The following is a 20,952-nucleotide window of genomic DNA, read 5'->3' on the forward strand; positions in this document are numbered from 1 at the left end:
ACTTATCTATACAAGCTAAATTACAGTTTTTGCAGCGTATTTCTAAAGAATACTTTTCTTCCTGAATACGTAATGTCAATATTACAAGTTTTACAAAGAAATATTAGTTAACTTATTATATAAAGAAACATTAAAAATACCAGCCTGTTATATTATACCACCGGATAATAATATAATATATTAACGAACTTAAATCAATCAATTCTGTCAATGTTGATATATAAACAATTTTACTGTTTGGGCTAAACACTTTATCATTTGGTTTGGTTGATGGTTTATGTTTAATTGAATCTTTATATTTGTAACGATAAAATTAAATAAGCTTGCTATTAAAGTAACACAATATATCACTTAATATTTTCCATGCCATTCTTTTTTTAGTCGGTTATCTTGTGTTATAAAAAAGTGAATGAGTTATTAAATTTATTATAATGTATTTAATGTAAACTACTAATTAGCGTTCTAAATTATTTTAACATCTCAATGGTACAGTTAATAAAGCTATTTCAATGTGTCTACCTAAATAAAGTTATGATATTATAAATTATAGTTACATTTATCAGATATATTTTGTCTATGGCCATAAACGCGACCCACTAAAGAGGTTCTACACTTTGCCGCTAATGTCGATTGTCGCTGCAGTCGGTAAATGGACGTTTGATGTGGTGTTTGTCAAGATTGTGCTATTGTGTGTTTACAGTGATTTTTATCTCGTTACTATAATCCAAATTAAAGTATAAGCTTTTAAGGAGTAGATGAAGGTATGCAATTTTTATTAAAATAGTTTTCTGAAGTTAAGAATAATCATAACTCTGGATAGTGATTTGGCGCTTGTAGACCGTCAACTGTGCGTCGACCCATCTCTTTTATGTCAGCTGTATACAAAGATCATACGCATTTACGTTTTTATTGGCTAATTAATGAATTAAATCCGTATTTTTTTCATGAAATAGGTCTTATATATTTGTCGGAAGCCTGTGATGACCAATAATTCATCTCAATCTTTAGGTTTACCTCCCGAACTACGGAGGTTATGGAACGCTCCCGTTGTCCATATTTCTCAAGTGAAGATAATCCTTTATCACACAAAGCCTTTTTAACACCACTAATGACCCCTCGCGGTACTAAAAAGGTATCGTTCTTACTATTTAAATTCGTATACTTTAGTATAATAACAATCTCCTATCATTGTTTTTGTAGATAATTATTGCTTATATCTTTGAGATATATTTATATGTTGTAGTTACTCAGCGATTAAAATGCATCAAGTCGTCTTACGACTCGTTTAACGTTGATTGTAAGCATCCAATGTGTTCACATCTAAATTCAATGTCAGATGTTTGTCTCTGTGACTTTGGCCCCAATTTCAAAAGTAATGTTAGCTTGAATAATTCTTATTACTGAGTGCTATTTATTCTTAGGTTTCAATTCCATTGCTATAATATACTGTAAAAGTATTTACATTTGTCATAAAGTTTCAGTATAGGTTAGGTTTTATGACAGAAGTTTATATGCTTATCATTAATAGAACTATTAATAATCTCAATTTACAAGAATAATAAATTGTATACATGAAGAAAGGTTTTTTTGTAAAAATAATGCTTTATACCATATAAATAAACGTCATATTTTAAGTGAGACTATTCACACAAAAAAATTATTAATATATCAGTTAATGAACAATTTCACAAATTATTACTTATCATCCCTTAATTATACAATACTATCTATATATTATTAATTTGTTTTCTTAGTCATCGATGATTAAGATATTAGACCTGTTATAGCTAGATATATTAAGCATATGACTAATTTTCATATAAATATTTGTATACATATAATTAATGTCTAAATTAGAGTTAAAGTGTATGTGAAACTTTATATAAACAAGCCCCATGCTTAACTATTTTGTTAAAACTTGAAGTATTAAAATAAAAAGGAAATTATACACTCAAACATAACGATCAAGTAATAAGTTAACCAAGATTATTATTTATCTAATGACATTAATATATCATTTAACATTAGCTGTAATAACTTTTAAATATTTAAAGAAAATATTATGTTAGTGAATTTGTAATTTAAGGCAAAAAGGTGTCATTGAATAATCTCTGAAGGATTAATAAAATAAATTGATGGTGATATTTATTATAATGTTACTATTAACAAATCATATATTAATAAAGCGAGATGTAAAACAATCGGGCCATATTCTGTCATATCCATATATAACAGACAACCTTTAGTGATAGAAGTTTAAAAACGAAAACAACTGAAAGCAGATATAGATAGAAAGAGGAGATAATAACTATAATTTAAGAATACTTATATTAAAGTATAATAATAAACTACACATATATATATATCCTAATTATCCACATATAATAATATTATATATCCTTTAATAGACAAGATTATATTGTTGATACTTCTCTTTTTAAATGTGCACACACAGTATGGTGATAGAACTTATTGCTCAGTTGATAGGATGTTTATTATCTGTGGAAATGTAAATAATCATTAAATAGAATACCATTTCTAAAGTCCATTTCAATAAAGTTACATGCAAAGTTTGTATGTAATACATTGTTTGATATCATTAAAACAATGGCAATTGGCCAAAAATGTTAATAGGAATGTAAGCAGAATTAAATATGTTTTAATATGTCACATATAAATTGGGTTTTTCATATAACAATATATAGAGTGTTTTAATAATAATCTTATCAGAACTAATAACTATATATAAACGTGGAAGTACTTCACACACCTTTTCTCTATTGTACTATGTTTTGTTCAAACCGAGAATATTACTGATAATATATCAAGGATATATTGCTATTCATATCGTAACTAATAGTACAAGTTGAATCAGCTTTTCAAATATATATATATATATTTAGAATACTACTAAAAATTTTATACATCATTTAATATTTTTTTTTTTTAATTATTATTCACTTCAGCAATGATGGTTTTACTGTAAGCCAGCATAGCTTTACGAATGTTGATTAAACTATATAAATAAAGTAAAAATTAAAATAACTCTTATTCCACCTCATTGGTCTAGAGTTTGTTCTGTTTTTTTTACATGCAGGCTGTCATCACTAAGTTTGAAATTGTTAACTTTATATTTCAAACAGTTGATAAGACAATTTCTTCATCAAATAAAATTGTAAATGGTCCTTTTCATTACTCAATGTATATTTATTTACGTGTGAGTTTACGTTGCATCGCGTTAATAAGTATTGTTAATAAATGTGTTGAATGGAAACTTATTAGATTTCTTAGATAGATAATATTTTGTACGTTGAATCAGAGTTCGGAATATCTCAAATGGTTTCCGCGTGAAGTGAACAGTCAGGCAATTTTTCTGAAATGAAATATCAGCTCTGTATCGTTTGTTGTTCCTGAAATTCCAAACAGCATTTTTAAAGAACTTATGCATATATTGCACGCTGCGTGCATATAGTGTGCAGATAACGAGATTGAAATTCAGGGTCCGGCTATTAAAAAGTTTTCGAGTTTTTATTTTGACTTTTTTCTGTAGAAACGCGGTGTTTGGAATGTGTCATATCTGTAATCTGCCGTAGAATCTCCACCCTGCGGAGATGCTAGTCTCCGTGATGAACGACCGACGTGGCCGAAGTCGGACAAAATGACATAATCACATATTATACAAATGGAATAGTTTACGATAGATTTACTGTATTCTCTTCAAATCATGGTTGAGAATTTTTTGTTAAAAATTTAACTTACAATAGTGCTGCATCTGTTTCAAACATTTTCACATCGAATTTTAAAGAACTAACGAGTTAGAATTAATTGTTAATTGTACGCAACAAAAAAGGAGAGACGCTATGACCCAATAATTAATACCCAATGGGTTCAAATCAGAGCACTGCAGAGTACGCCGCGGTGTAGGAAAACATGGTAAGGATGCATGTATCAACACGCATTTCAGCGGCGTCGTGGAATACGCTCCAACTTTACCTACTCAAAAGAGGAAGGCTTTGCCTTGCTATGGAACGCTTACAGACTGCTTCTTGTGAGAAATATATATCATTGGTTTAGTTCTTTTAAATGTACATAAATAATAGTCAGTATCTCACAATATTAATAGAATCAGTTAGGTTAGTCAAGTAGAAACAGTTTGACGAATGCATAACATTTATACAACTAAATGTATTGTAATTTAAACCTATTTCTCGATATATTTAAAGCGACCAATTGGAGCATGAATCATATTAAAAATACGTGTTAAAATTAATTTGATCCATGTACTAAAACGAATACAATTTAATATACATACTAAATGTTTTGCCACTAGCACTAAAAGTGTGTATAAAATTTTATTGTGTAGATACACGAATACTAACAAATTAAGTTAAATAAACACTCGTTAAAACAAGCAATATATTGTAATATCGTTTATTTCATCTTCGACAGATGGAGGCACAAATTATTTCATTTAGTGGTAGGGCTTTGAGCAAACTTGACTGGGTATGTACCACCCATTCATCCGATATTCTACCGCAAAACAGCAATACTTATTATGTTGTGTTCTGGTTTGAAGGGTGAGTGAGCCCATGTAACTACAGGCATAAGAAACGCAACATCTTCGTTCCCCATCAACGTCCCCAATATTGGTGGCTCATTGGCGATCTAAGGAATGGTTATTGGCTAAAATTTCTTTCAGCGACAATGTCTTTATGCGGTAGTGACCACTTACCGTCAGGTGGCTCATTTGTTTGTCTTCCTACCTATATCAATAAAATAAAATAAAAAAAAAATCACTCAAGAAAACTTATAATTGTTATCCTAGGTCATCAATTATTACAATGCCGCGTTTTATTAATCGATAAAGTGGTTTCGCGTGACGCGACAGATAGACTTTAATACATATTAGTTGTGTAAACATTGTGTAGTTTTATTGACCATGTACATATACCTAATTAGGTAATACACAAAACCACAACATGATGTTCCGTTCATTTATTACAGGCCTTGCTAATTTAATCGCCTCGACTCTCATAAAATAAGTAGAACATATTTCTTCATGGTAAGAATACATAGTTTTTAATGAAAGCAAAAAGAATAACTAAAAATGGTTGCGTCAACAAAAAAGCATTAGTATCGCGAACGATCAGTACGAAACTGAACAGTTAGTCCGACACGCGTAAATATAACGATTCGATTCCGCAATTAGTTTAGCAGAATCTAAAAATAAAAAATAAAACAATTGATGTTAAGATTCTTTTTAAAACCTTTTAAATTAGTCAATTGCCTTTGAATGTATTTAGAAAATTTATATTTGGAAATAGAACAAAAAAAAACGTGCTGTCAAGATTCATTAGGATCTCGTTTAGCCATTTTTAGTCGGGAACTCTAAAAATGTATCGAATGTAACTAATGGTGACTATTAAGATGTAGTCAACGTAAAAACGAACGGAATACAGAACGTGCGTGGTAAAATTTCACGCAAGTGAAACCGTAAGCCACGCCATTATAAATGTTGATTAATTTATTTATATACATACATACATCATTATTTATCTGTAAATGTAAACGTGTGAAGAGTAATGTTAATATAAAAATATTTATAATCTGGTCACGTATTCTCTTAGATTTTGATTGGAGTTCGTCGGTTGAGCAACCTTTCAATCACTCATAAAGTCAATTATACATGATTTGTTTTAATATATTATTCATATTAAGTACGATGCAAATATAATAAAAGATTTTCGATTAAATAGTCATCGTAAATTTTCGTTTTGTTAATTAAATTATTATTAATAACAATTTTGAAGAATAGGGAAAGTTTTCCTGGTGATATAAATAAATTATATGTAAATAAACCTTATTTGATACGCGATATGAATGACATATTCCACAAAATATATGAATTAAATATTAATAATTTACGTATTAATGTACATCTAAGAAATAATATGTGGAGGTTATTGTTCTTTTAAAACATGTTTGTTTTTATACAAGTATGCTAATATACGAAGGTGTTCGCGTGATATCATATTATTGCACCAACTAAATTGTTATTTTCCTTCTTTTTTTAATTCTTAAATAAAGAAGAAGAAAAGTGACGTAGTCAAATTTCATACTGTACACACTCAAAGAATCTTTAAAAAGCAAATATTACGTAAACAAATCTATAAAATATTTAATATTTTTATACGTGAACATCATATACGTCGTTTTTAATATAAAACATTTTATTCGAATTCGAAAGCAGAGACTACCACAGATAAGGATACTAAAAATGTTATTATTAACATTAAAAATGTGACCACAGACGTGCCTAGTTGCGTATAAATAAATTTACATAAATGCCTTTAAACGAAATATCATTATTAGGATACAGCAATGATGATATCCTTCTGCCTGACTACAGCTATATTCTAAAAGATAAATATAATTAACAAGTGTGTGTGTTTGTGAGTGCACAAGCGCATTACCTTTTTTTCACTCTCATTAACGGAACATCCGATGAAATCCGAAAAAGTTCATCCGCGTTTGAACTTTTGCGAGTTCTTCGTGTTTATCCCAAGATACATGCAATAACTTCTAATTTGTCCGACAAGGGATTTCAAAGTATCGTTAAGTACGGTTACTACTAGTACTGTGTATACTAATAATTTAACTACATATTAGGTATATTTTAAACATGTTTGTAAAACAATGATGATTTTGAATAAATTAATATTTATAAAAACTATAACATTTGTAACTAGTTTTAATACCTACGTTATATATAAAGACCAGGTATATTTTTTGTGTAGTAGTACATTGATGTCCGTTTCTCACGTTTATTACACATAATATCTAACTGTTCGTTAAATCATTAAAATGATATAAAATTATTGTTTTCGTTTATTCTTGAATATTATATGATTATATAATCTCGTTAGATATAATCATCACTTTTTAATTATTTAAGTTCTGTTTTTGTGAAGAGTAATCATTGTTATTATTATACCTCGTCGTGGAAAGCCTCTGAATGTCATTAAGTATGTACTGTGTGAAACTTATAATACTAGGTTAGCGTAACTTTGACATATTAAAGTTTATCCAAGTTTCTCGTTAATCGATGTTAGATATATTAAGATCGAGCTGGAGGTACTGAATAATTATAAACTAATACTGATTTATAAACTAACTTAGAGCCGATTTAAAGGATTCTGAGTGAAACGTGTTGATTTCAACACGTAGTTAAATAACAAACAAACAGTCACTAACGTTGTTACATTGTTTTTGTACAATTCAACATTAAGGTGGAATCAGACGGTTCTTGGTAAATCTATCATTTGGTGTTTTACTCAAAGTTACACTTCTAAACAAAAGAATGATCAAAGGTGACAAATGATAATTTCATTAGTGCAACGATCAAATAATATTGGATACTGGCAGTCGTAGTCGTAGGCTTTGAATCGTCATGTTACGGTGTTGAATTAAATGTAAAGCTAACACTGCTTCGGAAAGTAGATTCTATCGAGCAGAATCGACAAGAACCTCAGTAGTTACTTTTTTCCATCATTTTAATTACAGATTATGTCAGTAAAGAACAATTAAATATTTATATATCCTGCCCAGAAACCAATAAACACTAAGTCCAGGATTTTTATCTTTAATGTAATCTTGTATTGGTTAATATACCTTATTGATCAATGTTTTTTTGTCATGAGCTTTAAATTTTTTAATAGGCCAAGTTAACAGTAGCTGTGGATTCTTGTTATAGAAACGAATACCGTGCACAAGGAAGTATGTATTAACTTTGCGGAGTCGGAAACTAAGTGTTATTAGTTTAACCGCCATTTACTCGAGATGTCGTTCTTCAGTGTGAATTTGTTCGTTATCAGATTAAGGTTCTAATTTTGTCGGCACATGACGTTTGGCCTTTCAAAATTAAATCCAGAACCTCGTTAGCATCTCGCATCTCTTAGGACATCACAATCGATTTGCAATCAGATATGTGAGTCAATGACGTTCAGCCATTATGAACGTCTTTCATTGACAAATGATATATGATATATTCGTTTAGCGTGGTTCCGTGCACTGCCGTGCGAGACCATGGGTTAGCCTATGTCTCTAACCTAAAAAGGCTGTATAGTTCTTCATTATATTTTTAAGACTATACGTAGTTTATATCCTTATAGAATTGTTTACATATTGCAAGCAATTTTTGAAATTTTTATTTCTCAAAAACTTTACTAAAAAATTAATTTACATGAAATATTTTCGTAGTCAAAATAATGACTTTGTTTTTGTCGTTACTAAGTATGTTTATGAAATGCTTGTGAATGATAACATATGCGTAAATAATATTAACGTGAATAAGGCCATATTATGTTTTAATACCGGCCAATTTGTTGCAGTCGTAAAGATTTGTTTTTCATTTTTATTTTCCTTGACTTTAATAAGAAGATGGCAACATTATATTACGAAATAATACTACATTTTCTTTAACTCTATTAACAATGAACATGCGAATCTTAATTAAAAGCCAAAGATTAAATAAAAGAGCAAGTATTCTCGTAGTTTTTATTTTCATTCATTAATGGAAGCCCTTTCATCACTCAGGACGAAAAGTATTATGCACACACACATACATGGTACACTAATACGAAACGAGTTTCATTTGAATACATTCCACATACCTTAATACATCGATAGAAATATAAATAGGTAGTATGAAATACTTTTTTTGTGTATAACAGGAAGGGCAAATGGGTCATCTGATAGTAAATGTCACCTCTATCCGCATGTATAGACATTGTAAGAAAAATCAAATAATCCTAAAGCCAACTGCGACGCCAATTCTCGTGTTACTTATTGTAATTAAACTTTCTATCTCAATAAAAAGTTTTAATGTTAGATGGTAGCTACTGCGGGTCTAGAAAAATCACATAGTGATTGTCGATTCCGTTGTTGAAAAGGTCACAATATATCTAAATGATATATGTTCGATTTGTCTAGTCAGCAATAATTGCAATATTGAATTGCATAATGCATACACAACGCCTTCGTGAGAGTTTAGATCTATAGATGAAAACGAAGTTAAAAATCTCTTTTTTTAAATATATAACAGTTAGGCCGACGAGCAAATAAGCCACCACATGATGGCAGTGAGTTGTCACCACAGCTCATAGATATTGCTGCTGTAAGAAATATTAACCTTGGGGTTAAAGGTGTTTATGCCCTTTGTCCCTGCCGTTGCAATGACTCAATCGCCTAAATAATATACCTTTATATGTTCTGTTTGTAATTACCGAGTATATAATTTTTCAACGATTTTCTTGGACTTAGACAAGACATTCGATTCGATTTGAAGCGATATCTATCAAATTTCTTTTGTATATATCTATTTATATTAGAGTTTTGTATCAACAAATTTCTTAATCGAAGTCGGTTTTTAGGTGTTAAGCATAAAAAGGCCTGTGTCCTTCCTTGGAGTTCAAGCTTGCTACATACGAAATTTCATCAAAATCGGTTCAGTGTTTTGGCCCTGAAAGAGCAACAGACAGACGTTTACTTTCGTATTTATATTAATACAATATATAATATATGTAAAGTTTTCAATTAAATTCTTAAAACCAATATGGAACAAGTTCTAATGCGATACGTTTTTAATTGCTAAACAATAAATACAGTCAAAGACTTAACTCGGTTTCGTTTACTTGAAGTCGTATAAATGACTAAGAACTGTTTAAAGTAACTGAAAAGCGTTACCGGTAATGTTAAACAACGTTTAGCGAAACAAAGACTCTTATGAATGGTTCTTTTTAATTGTTTCAAAAAGAACTTAGGTAATGAATATGAGAATTTAGTGATAGTTCTATTCTATGCTAAAGGAACGAATTATTGTGAAGAGAATTTTCATTTAATTAGGTAACTACACTTGTTTTTCAAAATAAGGACCCTTTAACCTTTAGAAGGATTTTGATGAAATTTAGAATTATGATAGATTATGAACGACAGTGACAGGAATGTTATTTAATACATAAGATATTTTTTTTCACTCTTCCACATCATCATAACCAGATCGCCGTACAACGTAGTCTTGGCCGCGTCATATGTTGTACGTTGTCTTTACAGTTTAAACTTGCGTAATAGATTTTGATTCAATTCTCATTAAAGTCTTCGATGGAAACGATGCACGTTCTATTCTGACGTACACGTACGAGTTACGATATCACTGAATTATAAAAATTAGTCGTTTGAGAAATAGAGTTAAATGTTTTGATTTCTTTTAAAGCAGCAAGATCTCCTTTTCCCTCGTGTGTTTTAAATTCATGACATATTCTTTAAGAAATTATCACTACACATTTTATATAGCCATAAGTATATCTTATTACATTATAAATACGTTTTTTTTGTAAAGTGACAACGCTTTATATAAATTTGGTATATTGGAGACCTTAGTTGGATGGTACAAAGTTTAGGTAGACTAATTGTAAAAACTCGTTAGAGGTATTATGAAAGCAATCTTGCTTTTGAATATTTTTGTGGTAACATCTTACATATGCTTTCCAAATGAACTTTATACTTATGTCATTATTTTTAACTTGACTTAAAGAAGAATGACGTGTGAAGTTAATTAATTTGTTTTCAGTCAGTCATTTTTAATGGGAAGGGGAGTTTGGTATGTCAATGTTTCGTTTGAAACCTATTTTTAACATATCAATATAGGCCTTGCATAAAGCCACACTAGACGTGGTCATAGGTTGATTAAGATTTCAGAAAATTTCAGGAAACTGACCCCGGTCTACCCAAACGTGTTAATTTGTTAGTTTTGTAGTGTTGCCTGTTCTGTTGTGTGTTTATGATTGCTAGTTTTTTTCCTAGTAACCTATTACCATTGTTTAAAGCTAAAATTTCACAACAATGTTAGCTCATGTGCTATTTCATATTGAACACTTATTCGAATAACTTAAATTGTGTCCTGAGTTCTGTATACAGATTATAAATCAAACTCTTCCATAATTTTTATTTTTGTTAGCTTATATTTTACATTTTTTTATTCATAAAAAGTATTAAGAAAGTAAAATTATTTTGGATTTGAAATGTATAAAATACGATGTATAGAACGTATTTCATATTGACTTAAATTATATGATGCGTATATTATGTATTATAATAAACATTTAAGACGAAAAAGTTTAATCTTTAAATTAATTACTTTAAAATATCCTCTAGATGTTATTTCGTAAGTGTGTAAATGATTTCGAAAGAAAATTTTCCGTTCTTACGTCTATTCGTGGAACGCAGTTGCTTAAAAGGATTCCTAATATATGAAATAAATAAATTCAGTACAGATTAAAAATATGTTATTAATAATCTTCAACGGAATATCTTCACAGCCAATAAAATGTAAAAACAGTTTTAAAATATAAAATTGCTGCTGAGAGTACACTTATTTGTAAATAAGTAGTAAAAATGTTTTTATTTTTAATACTATTCGACGAAGAGTAATTGATGTAATTGATGAGTAGTATTCAAGTAATTTATGATTTTATCATTCAAAATAGTCACTTTATGTATGTAGCATACGTATTCTATTACATTTTAAGAAATTAAAATACATAAATACTGAAAATATTTTGTCTAAGAAAAATTTTAAAATCTTTTTATTTAATAATTGGCTGGTGTTGTTGTTGTCCTTCTAGAATTTGCATACAACTCTACACTTCACTTGCTTCGTACCAAATTTCACCTAAATTGATTCTGTGGTTTAGTCGTGAAAGCGTAACAGACAGACAAAGTTACTTTCGCACTTATAATATTCTAGATCTATTGGTCTATTGATCTATTAGTCTATTGGATGAATTGTCACCAGCCCCAAAAGTGGGACCAACACGTTATCTCTATAGGGTTGAGTTATATTAGTTAAAATTAATGGCCAAGATTTCCCCCCACACATACACACGCACTGCTGAATATAAATGAAAGCTTGTAAAGATTGTACATCTATATGTATATGTACATATAATAAAAATGGAGTGTCTGTTTGTAATATTAAAATAACCGCTTGTTACTAAATGCATATATACGGTACATATACCGAATTGTTGCCTGTCTGTCTGTTCCGGTTAATCTCTGGAACGGCTGGACCGATTTTGACGGGATTCTCACTGGCAGATAGGTAGATGTAATAAGGAGTAACTTACAGCTACAACAATAATTTTATTAAATTCAATTTTATTTAAATTCAAACGCACACGAAATCGCGTGCACAGCTAGTAAACAATATAATTTAGAAAACTTATTGTAAACTCTAAGTATAGCACATGTGTACCGACACTTTTACGAGACTCGGATTTTCGTTAATATCTAAAGTTCGTAAAACTTTTTCCATTGGGTTGGCTTTATGATATAATACTTTTTTACCCGCGACTAAACCTCTGTGCAAATTTAGGGATATAAAGCCAATGTCTCTTTACGGCACATACATTATAACGATTAATATAATTGTCTGTTTGACCAAGTCTCCGTTGAAGGGATTTAGGAACGAAACTAAACACACTCGCATTTATTATAGAAGTAGGGATATTCTTTTACTTACTAAAAACCTTCCACATAGTCCTATATAGTAATTAGGTATAAACTAATGCGTGCGGAACCTGATTAACTATGTCGGAGACCCTAGGCAAAGCATTTCTCGAGACCCTTATACCCTTTTCTAGCTTACTATAACGTATTAATTCCAACAAGGTATTTTTATGCGAAACAGTGGCGTTTTTTTCCTATCATACGAAGGCCCTAATCAAATAAAATTTCCCAATTCCTGGCAAATTTTGGGGCCCGTAGGCAGCCTAAACTGCTTAATGGATATCCAGCCCTGAATGTGTGCTTCTGACACTGCTAATGGACTGCCACAGCAGTAAATATATTGGTTTTCTTAAACCCTTTCATAACATGGATGCATTTAACGCGGGTTCATTTGATTTGAGTTATAAAGGTACATGTTCTTTAAATACACATGAGCTAATTTACTGAATACGAGTAAAGTTGCCAGAGCGTGATTTAATATTTCTGTTTTGGTCCTTAACCTAGTAGCGAGAAGTATTCTACATACATTACTTAATAAGACTATTACAAAAATAATTATTAAAATCAAACTTGCATTTCCTGTGATAAGTGCAAACTTACAAACACTGCAGCTGTATATTATAGTCAGATAGATATGTCCCATTGGTTAAAATACTTTAATCTTAACCGATGTATCCGGACTTAAACCCGGGACTGCCCCAATGAGTTTTTATGTACTAAGGTTTTTATATTTCATATCATGTCAGCCGATGAAGTTAAACTTAGACAAGTTTCATGTAAATCTGCCACGTGTATATCATGCATTTTAGCAGCTTGATGGAAGTAAACCCAAAACCTTCTCCTCAGCTAATGTATAAAAATATCAATAAAAACTCATTATGTAAATCATTGAATACACATTACATTGTCAACAACAATAGATAGAATAAATACTTGTTTAATAACAGTGTTCATTTACTTAATTTATCATCCGTCGGTAACATTGTTACCTTTAAAAAATCTCAGGGTCATACAAAACGATGACCTATTTTGTTTTATTTGTTATGTATTTACGTTTAATTGAAAATCAATATGTCAAGGTTTGTTACAAATTCATAATATAGTTTGTATCAGTGCCGATTAGCAGCTGAACTGCGGAGTTAGGCAACCGATTTTGGTTCTGACTTGAATGGATTAGAAATTGGCCTACTTATGTACAACGGAGAATTATCGTTATTTTTGGTTGTGGTTGCAAAATCATACGCATCGCAGTTTGCAGTTTGAAATGGTGACGTAATGTCGGTATGATAATTTATATTTTATACGCAATGAGAAAAAAAAAATTTTACGCCAAGATATTGTATTGTGGTTGAGGCAATATTTAATTCTTCATAGATTTCGTTATACATTTACGAATTTTTTTTTTTTTTTTATCTATTTATAGGTTCATCAACAATCACACTTATTAAAAACTTACAACTATGTTATATATACTTAAAACAATTTCTTAGTTTTGATATATCATTTAAATTAACTTAACAATATAATAATTAAATAATACTATATTTTAGAATACTAATAGAAAATTAATTTATGTTTATAATTCCTCTCGTGCTCGGCGGTAAAGGAAAACATCGTGATGTAACTTGCATGTGTCTAATTTCATCGAAATTCTGCCCCATGTGTATTCCATCAACCCGCATTGGGGTAGCGTGGAGGAATATACTCCAAACCTTCTCCTGAAAGGGAGAGGAGGCCTTAGCCCAACAATGGGAAATTTACAGGCTGCTAATGTAAAAAAAAAATAGAAACCAAGAATGAAAAATAATATGAATTAAAGTATTAATTGTTTATTAATTTATTTTCTTAAATTTAATTAAGGCACAAAACATGTCAAGATTAAAAATTTTAGAGCTGGTGTTGTTGTACTTAGAATACAGTCTGTTCATATATTTTCTTAATATTATGCTGTAGACTAAACAATCTCATAAGAATCGGAGATTTAAATATGTATGTAATAAAGTACATCTCAAATCTGTATTAATCGGTAGATCGATCATCAATCTGCGTCCTTCTGACAAAATTGAACCGTCACAATATTACTTAACGACAGTACTGCTTTGCTTGAAAAATAATTTATATTTTACTTATTAAGTTTTAAAGTTGACTTACAGTGATATGACATCCTTTATATTTGATAATTATTACATTTAATGATGCATATCACTTTATTATATTTTAAAATCGTGTTCTGTGTTGAGTTTCCTGTTTGTATGCACAGATAATCTCTATAGATATAACACTATATACACTACCGTTCATAAGTTGGAATCACCCTAATTTTTGTCGACAGATAAACTATACCGCAATAAAACCATCAAAAACATGATTGTTATTGGAAATTTGTATTTTTATGACCGTACTAACAACAATATTTAACAAAAACACTACTTTTTTATCAATTATCCATTGTATTCAAAAAAATCCGAAACACGTGCTTTATAGATATGACACTATATATACGTATGTAGAAGGTATCTCAATGTTTTTGTCAATGAAGCGTTTGAAAACATTTTTTTTAAATTATATTTATTATGGATAATATGGATTTCTAAATTTCTAAAAGCTTTTACGATGATCATTTATTATAATTATTTATAATTAAAAAACAACGGTGCATAAAAATTGCATCTGTAATACGACAAGTGACACATATACTGATTATATGTTTTTATACAAAACGAATCTCTAATTTAAGATCGGACATTCGAAGATATTTATCCAAAATTTGTTGTGACTTAATCATATCTGACTAGAAATCTGACTTTTTGAAATCAAGAGACTTTATAATAGATTGATTATTAATTACGCTCGTAAATTTAAATGCATTTCCATTACAGAATGGTTAAGAACTTATAATAAAACTAAAGATTAACTAGCTTCTAATAACGACTTCTTATACGCGAAAGTGTAAAGCACTTAACTCACGGTAAAATAATTTTACTCAAATAAATTATGTAATTATAATATTATACGAAATCCGTATGTACTAGAAGCGTTGTTATTCGTCACGAAATAATCTCATAGTAAATAATTGGGGAGTCGAGATGGTGCAGTGGATAGGACAAGTGTATTTTAACAAGCGATCGGGTTCAAGTTCGGCGCAACGACACTTAGTTTTATGTTTTTTTATTTATAGAACTTATTTGGTATATGGGCTTGGAGCAAGCCTTTATGGGTAGGTACCACCCAATCGTCATACATACTGCCGCCAAGCACTAATACCAAGCACTAGTACGTGGCGTATTACCGTCGTAAGAGATGGTTACTATTTCTTACAGTGATCATTTCTAAGGGCAATAGTTGCCACTTACTTCAGTTATTTTGCCAGTCTGCCTCCTCGTAGGAAATTAAAAATATAGCTCGGCAGTAATTATAATAAGAAAACATCGTAAAGTAACTTAAACGTGTTAGACGAAATTCTACCTTCTAAATAGTTCCAAACGACAGCCAGCATACCCATCCAGCCTAACTATAGCTGAGAAAAGCTATTATCGCACGACTTTCCCTTTTACTCCTTCATTAATGTTTCTATAAAATATAGAATTATTCGCTCGTTTGCTTTTTAGAAGTCATTTTTAGGATCTACATAAGCCTTATAGATATAGTAAAACAGTACGTACACAAAAGGATACGCTTTACATTTAATTGTGTACGATACCTAAAGCGTATTTATAGACAACGGTTACGTATACAGACATCGGGAGAATATAATTCTGTTATCTAAACTATCTATATATTCTATCGCCAAACTATAGTACTTTATATTGTTCTGATTTGAAGGGCGAATAAGCCAGCGTAATTACAGGCACAAGATACATAACATCGTAGTTGTTATGGTTAGTGATGCATTCATGATTAAGGTTAAGGAATGGATTGTATTTCTTAAAGCGCACTGAATTTTCATGTGCTTAATTTGTGTTTATAATTCATCTCATGCTCGGCGGTGAAGGAAAACATCGTGGGAAAACCTGCTTGTATCTAAGTTCATCGAAATTCTACCACATGTGTATTCTACCAACCCGCATTGAAGCAGCGTGGTGGAATATGCTCCAAACCTTCTCCTCAAACGCAGAAGAGGCCTTAGCCCAGCAGTGGGAAATTTACTGGCTGCTAATGTAAAGCGCCTAGTATGTTGTAGATGTCGATGATGATTCTTAAATGATTTTCATGTCTCGAACTGCAGAGTACGTCAAATTAAGTCGATGTCTATCTTTGTCTAGATTTTCGTCAATTTGTTATTGCGTTTCTAAAAATATACGAATCGGTAAAGCATTTCAGTACGTTGAGCGTATTGGTCGTGAAAGTGCGAATACATCGTGATGCACGTGCGCCGGTTTGCATGTTACGGGTATAATTTTGGTGTATTACTTGGTATTGTGCTCTGGGAGTGGGTCATACAATCGTCGTGTCATCATATATTTGTATATTTCATAATTTGCTCGTGTAACGTCTTCTTTTTATCATATGATTTCATTATCTTGCTAATATATAAATGCGAAAGTTTGTGTGTCTGTTTATTGTTTAATCACGCTCGAAGATTTGGACGGATTCAGATTAATTTTTTTTTTTTCATGGTAAAAGTACCGTTGGTTATATTTACTTTGGTAGTGAATCAGCAATGTAACTGTTAATTTATTATATTACCAGAAATAAACTTTTTATTTAATGCGAACAGATTAAGCGTCCGTTTAATTGCCCTTGCTTAAATTATTTTTCGAATTTTTGTCGCTCGTAACGATTTAAAAATAATTATAATAATTACATTGCAAGCATTAACTGTTTTACTATTGTATTATATTCTAACATAAAATAGAAACTAAGATAAATACACACAAGAGGTATTGTTCTGTACAAGGTTTTTAATAGATAACGTTGATACGTTGATTATTTATCGTGCAGGATTTAATATAATTGTAAATATAAATATATTATGTACCATATTGATTAAATAACGGTTGAGTTAATTGTCGGTTTATCACTGTAGAGAGCACATCAAACTGGTGGTAACTTTGAATGAGCCAGATACATAACACTGTAATACGTTAAGTCTAATAAGAAAAATAATAATAATGATACTTTCAGGTATTACAGTAAGGTAGCCAATCGCTAGACCTGGTGAATCTTAACTGAAGATGGTGGGTTTAAAACCGAGCGAGCACCACTTAATTTTTTGTGCTTAATTGTTATTTAGTTTAATTGCAAGCCTCGAATGAATTTTTGCGTTTTCCGCCAAAAAGCATTGTATTAGCATGATGGTTAACTTCAAACCTCTTCTCCTTAAGAGTGGAGTAAGCCCAGCTGTGGGCTTACAAGCTGTTGTTTGTTGTACAAACGGGTACTATATATAATTGTATGTATCTATTATTTATAACGAAATATTCCTCTTTATAATATACTATTTGGTATCGTAAGGAGTCGCATATAATCGCATATCATAAGTTTTTATTTTTTTTATTTTAGTTGTCAAAGTAAAACAGATTTTGAAGTGGTCATAGTTTGAAAATCTGATGATTTTGAGCTTCTTCAATTTCCTAAAAAAAGCTTATATAAAACCTTAAAAATCTTAAAAGATAACTTATATTAAGATAAAACATAATATCTTTTGGAATGTAAAAATTTTTAAATGAACGCAAGACTAGTAGGCAAGTAATGAGATACTGAGTTATACGCATTAATTGGTTGAAATCCATGTTGAGAATATGATTTATGTTTGATTACATAACAACAATACCAAAGTACTTGCAAATAGCCTCCCAAAGGCGTTTATTTTAATTTTCCATACAACAACATAATACTATGATTTTTATAAAATCCTTCATTCATTACAGAAGTTTATTTTTTTATTATTTTTATTTAAAACATCTAACATAAAAATAAAAGTGAAAGGATGTAAGTTTTTAAAAGTAGTACGCAAATGGCTAACTGTATTTCAATGAAATTAGGAGGTTATTAGCAGCAGCCCGTAAATGCCCTCAACCTCTACTTCAGGAGAAAGTTTGGAGCTTACTCCACTACGCTGTTCGTAAGTGGTTTGGTGGACACATCAGAGGCAGAATATTATCAGACACGTGAAGATAATCTCAGGATGTATTCTTCAACACAAATTATTCGAATAATTATATTTTTTACCTGTCAGGTCCAGATCATCTAATGATTCTACCTTACCAATGGTTTGATCATCGATCGAAACCGTTGATTGTTTAGTCATAATCAACAACAATATAGATTGTTAAGCCGTAAACCATAGTTTTAGTTGATCGATAAAACGACGATCAAACCTCGATCGATGGATTGACATGGACTCTCTAGCAGTGTAGCGATGATTCGGTAAAAAAGTAGAAACTGTCATCGTCATCGACAATCTCTCAGACGAAAGTCTGGCAACAGCCTAAATCTACCTTGGACATAAAAATGTATTTGCATTTTTCTCGATACAACGAGAACTTATTATATATGAAATAATAAATGAGAATCTTATCTAATTGCGGAGTAATCGTATCAATTCACCCGAGACTACATTATGAAACTTACAACAGTCTTCCAAGAGAATACATCAGCGTTAACTCGATTATTATAACATTACGTCTCCCGTTTCGAATATGATCTGATAACTTCCCTTTCAAGCTAACGTTCCAGTCCAGAACGTTCTTCAACAATTATACGAGTTCTTAATAATTTTGTTATTAAATTTGTAACTTAGTTAACATTGATTACATGAATGAAATAATAGATCAGTAGCTAATAATCCATTTAATTACGTAGATAAAATACAATTTAGAAAAACTCAATGTAAATTAAGTAGGTAAAGGTATCGTAATTAACGTCTGTAGAACAAAATAGCATCTTAATGTAATCATTTGCCTCTCGATTCTGATTGGCAAGTGTCTCGTGATCTAGTTTTTAAAGAAATAGTTTTCGAATTTGTACTGAATAAAGTTTTACGTACGTTTATAATAGATATTTGTATTTGTTGTTTTTTTGATAGAAAATGTTTTTATTTTCTGAGTAAATTTGAATTTTATTAAAAATATTTTGGTTGTATGTCTTGGTTCGTACGTCACTTCTTGTTTAGACTCTTAACTCCTAATCTGACTAAATACTGAACACTGATTGGTCACCTATTGCGTCATGGTTGTCATTAACCAATCACCGTTTAGATTAAAGTTAAACTTCGATCAACGTTTTATGTTTGATATATATGCAGATATTTGATCGTTTGTTTGGTGTTCTCCGCTCCAGGTGACAGAATGTCTCGCAATAAAGACAAGCATGAGGGCGCTAGCGGGCGCACGTACCACATTATGTCGGAAGCGGAGCGGGCATCTGGCAGGCGCGGAGGCTGGACTACGCTTGAGGTGAGTGATGCTCGATATCAAATACTTCGAATTAGCGAAGTAATTAAAGATAAGGTAAGTTGCTAAGAGAAAGTCACGATTATATGATATCATATCGCGAGATATGACGATGTAAATTAAATCAAATTGAAAAGATTAGGTTTTAAAATTAGCCTAAATATTGACATTAAAGTCAATGACCTTATGTTCTTATAACCTTTGTAAACCAAAACAGATTAGGAAATGTCTGTTTTGGCATTTTTTTAATTAATTCATCATCTTAGATCTTAAGCCATCGTGTAATTGTGCTGTTTTAATTTAAGATAGTTTATAATTTGCGCATATGGATGTAAAAGTCACAAGGGATCAGATCTTTTGAGCTAGGTCCATTTACTACATTTAGAAAATAAAATAATACCAAGATTTAAACAATAGATGAGATGACTACGGGTTTAAACTCGGACTGGTAATCATGAATTGTGTGAAGGAAAAGGAAACAGGGGTTGGATTCGAGCAGATGGTAGCAGTGAGCTCAAAAACTACTCCTTATAAATAAAATTAGACTTGACTAGCCGTGACTTTGCAGGTCGTTAATGTTGAACATGTGAACATTTCGATTAAAATATTTTAAGGATATTTTCCATGTTACAGATAACAGGAGGTGTGCGCGCTCTGGCGCCTCCATTGTTCCAACTGACGCACCTGACCGCGTTGTACCTGAACGACAATTCCCTGCAGAGGATCCCGCCTGACATCAGCCAGCTGGCGAATCTTCACACGCTCGACATGTCCAACAACAAACTACGAACCTTGCCCGCTGAGCTTGGAGATTTGATACAGCTAAGGTAGTCTAAAGAATCTTTTGACTGAATTATACTTCATACAAGTAAAATCTAAAAATGCTATTTGAAGCTTCATTTTAAAGATTTCGTTTACATGTAACCGGTGTACATGACGGAGTGTAGATTCTCTCTACGAAAAGAAAACGTATTTGTTACACTTTTTTATAATT

The 20,952-nt window shown here is 30.8% G+C and overlaps 1 protein-coding gene across 2 annotated transcripts in view; it reads left to right on the forward strand.

Annotated features, from left to right (window-relative positions):
- The first annotated feature begins 610 nt into the window (after positions 1-610).
- The window catches only part of LOC125067421 (CCR4-NOT transcription complex subunit 6), a 197,373-nt gene continuing 177,031 nt past the window's right edge, over positions 611-20,952 (forward strand). For both annotated transcript variants that reach the window (XM_047676024.1, XM_047676025.1), the window contains exons 1-3: positions 611-761; positions 19,846-19,961; positions 20,592-20,785. In XM_047676024.1, the coding sequence (XP_047531980.1) occupies positions 19,854-19,961; positions 20,592-20,785 (302 nt within the window). In that variant the 5' untranslated portion in view covers positions 611-761; positions 19,846-19,853. The remainder of the gene's footprint in view (positions 762-19,845; positions 19,962-20,591; positions 20,786-20,952) is intronic.

This window comes from Vanessa atalanta, chromosome 11, assembly GCF_905147765.1.
Source record: "Vanessa atalanta chromosome 11, ilVanAtal1.2, whole genome shotgun sequence".
NCBI classification, from domain to species: Eukaryota; Metazoa; Arthropoda; class Insecta; order Lepidoptera; family Nymphalidae; genus Vanessa; species Vanessa atalanta.